The sequence below is a fragment of the Rhopalosiphum padi genome, chromosome 1 (genome assembly GCF_020882245.1).
Source record: "Rhopalosiphum padi isolate XX-2018 chromosome 1, ASM2088224v1, whole genome shotgun sequence".
Taxonomy (NCBI): Eukaryota; Metazoa; Arthropoda; class Insecta; order Hemiptera; family Aphididae; genus Rhopalosiphum; species Rhopalosiphum padi.
The window spans coordinates 8,039,990-8,042,401 of record NC_083597.1 but is presented as its reverse complement, the minus strand read 5'-3'; the positions used below and the strand labels follow the sequence as shown (position 1 = coordinate 8,042,401).

At 27.1% G+C, this 2,412-nt stretch overlaps 1 protein-coding gene across 1 annotated transcript; it reads left to right on the top strand.

The window, feature by feature from the left end:
* Window positions 1–551: 551 nt before the first annotated feature.
* On the top strand, window positions 552–1,780 carry LOC132924616 (uncharacterized). Its single transcript, XM_060992131.1, is given in 4 exon segments — window positions 552–1,109; window positions 1,188–1,397; window positions 1,399–1,439; window positions 1,507–1,780. Coding segments are annotated over 4 exon segments (1,083 nt in total).
* Window positions 1,781–2,412: the final 632 nt, after the last annotated feature.

The window sequence follows — 2,412 nt, the reverse complement described above, 5'->3', positions numbered from 1 at the left end:
GATTCCATACGCTGTTTATCGGCGATACCTTTTTTAACCTTTTTGATAACACGATTGTGTAGTGTGTACGTTATTGTTACGCTGAGAAATTTTCAGATGAAACTGGAAAGAATATCAAATGATTATCGTGAAATTGAAGTTACTACAAACCGCGCGTTTTAGATGTTATTAGTTGACCGACAACCGTTCAGATCGAGTGTAGTATAAAATAAGGTATTAGTTTAAAATAAATTGAAAATATGGAAAATGAAGCTATGAAAATAATTATGTCAGAACGCGGAAAATACTTAGTATTAATTGGCTTAAACAAATATCGTTACATACGCCAACGAAAAGACGGGAAAATTAAATGGTTGTGCACACACAGGACATGTTGCGCCAGTATATTAACAGACAATGGACGTTCAAAAGTTATATCAATGTTGGGTGAGCACAATCATATTTTAAATACAAGGGAGAAAATTGAAAACCAAATTTTAAGAGAAAATTGTAAACGTAAAGCAAATGACTCGATTTCAATTAGTCCATCAAAAATAATCAGATCTGAGCTCATGAAAACAGATTTTGAAGTGTCACATTCAACTATAAAATCTATAAGAAAAGCTATATACGATAAAAGACGGAAAAATTGTCCTCCTTTCCCAGATTCATTGGCCTCTGTTATGTTTCAGTTAAGACAAATGGAAGATAATGATTGTCTGAAATTCAAAAATGAAAAATTTGTTCACGCTCCAGACGATTTTCAATTTATTTGCATTACAACGAAGACAAATATTAATATATTATTACAGTGTGAAGATGTATTTGTAGATAGTACGTTTGAATACGCACCCAAATACTTTATGCAACTTTACACAATACATGGGTTAAAAAATGGTTATTATCTACCTTTAGTTTTTTTTTTTTTAATTGATAAATTCAAAGAAACGTATATTCAAATGTGGACGTATTTAATTAAATTATGCTCAAAATATTCTTCTGAAATATTAAATATAAAACAATTGCATGTCGATTTTGAAGTTGCTGCCCATGAAGCTGCAAAAACAGTGTTTCCTGAAGTAAAAATTATTGGGTGTCAATTCCATTTAGGCCAAGCTTGGTGGCGTAAGGTAAATACTAAATACCTATAATATATTATTATAACATAAAAAAATGAATCATTATTAATAAAATATTTTAATGATTAGATTCAAAATCACAGTACCTTACGAACATCATATAATAATGAAGACAAATTGGGCCAGTGGTTAAAATTATTTTTTGGACTACCATTCCTACCATTCGATAAAGTTGAAGATGGTTTTATTCAACTTATGAATTTGTGTCCAAATGAAATCGAGGGTCATATATTTAGTGATTACATCTTAAATACTTATATTGAACCTGGCTGCTTATTCCCCCCCTAAAATATGGGCAAAAGAGCCATCAATTATACCTAGGTAAGTTTAATTAAAATCATTATTGTATAACTGTATATATAGCTATAAAAATAAATTTAATTAATAGAACAACAAATGGTGCAAAAAGCTTTCACAAGATGTACAGTGGGCTATTTCATAGGGCTCATTCACCAACACATGTGGTTATATCAATACTAAAAGAAATCCAAGTCGAAACAATGAAGAAAATATGTTTAATTTCAAAAGGAATAATTAATAAAAATATGGTTCTACCTGATTTAAAACGGATTAAAGCTTCTATTAAAATATATGAACAGTATAAAATTGACGAAAATATTACAATGTATTTATCTGAAATTGGCTCTATTTACCAGCGATAACATTTATTTTAATTTTTTTGTAATAATTATGTTTATGTGGTTTATTTATATAATATATATTTACTACTGGTAGATAGACCAGTATCAAAGTAATTTAGATAAGACGTTGCTCGAATGATTGTTGTAGTAAAATATACTCTAGACTTGTAGTTCTGTGCGTTAGATTACTATTAACTATATTATTTTGTAAACTCATTCTATTAGTTATTACATACATATTTATGTTAAAATAAACATAACTTAATAGTTTATACAAAAATAAGGCTTTTTATTAATATTCAATATGAGCTATGAATTTAAGACCAATCGTTTGTAAAATATGCACTAAGATGTACATTTCAGGAAATTAATTATTTTACTTTAATTACTATTTTAAAATAAATTATTATGTTCGTTTAGTATATTAACATGGTATTATAAAATGATAAAAAAAATATATTTTACAAAATAAAAAGACAGTAAATGACAGTACTAATAGCAAAACTGAGGATAATGTTCCAGTTATTTTTTAAACTGGATATTTTTACAAAAATTAAATTTTCAACAATTATACATGCCTGTTGTTCTTTTTTGCCTTATAGAATACAGTACAATTATATAAAATTATTATATAATAATTTCTCATATTTCGT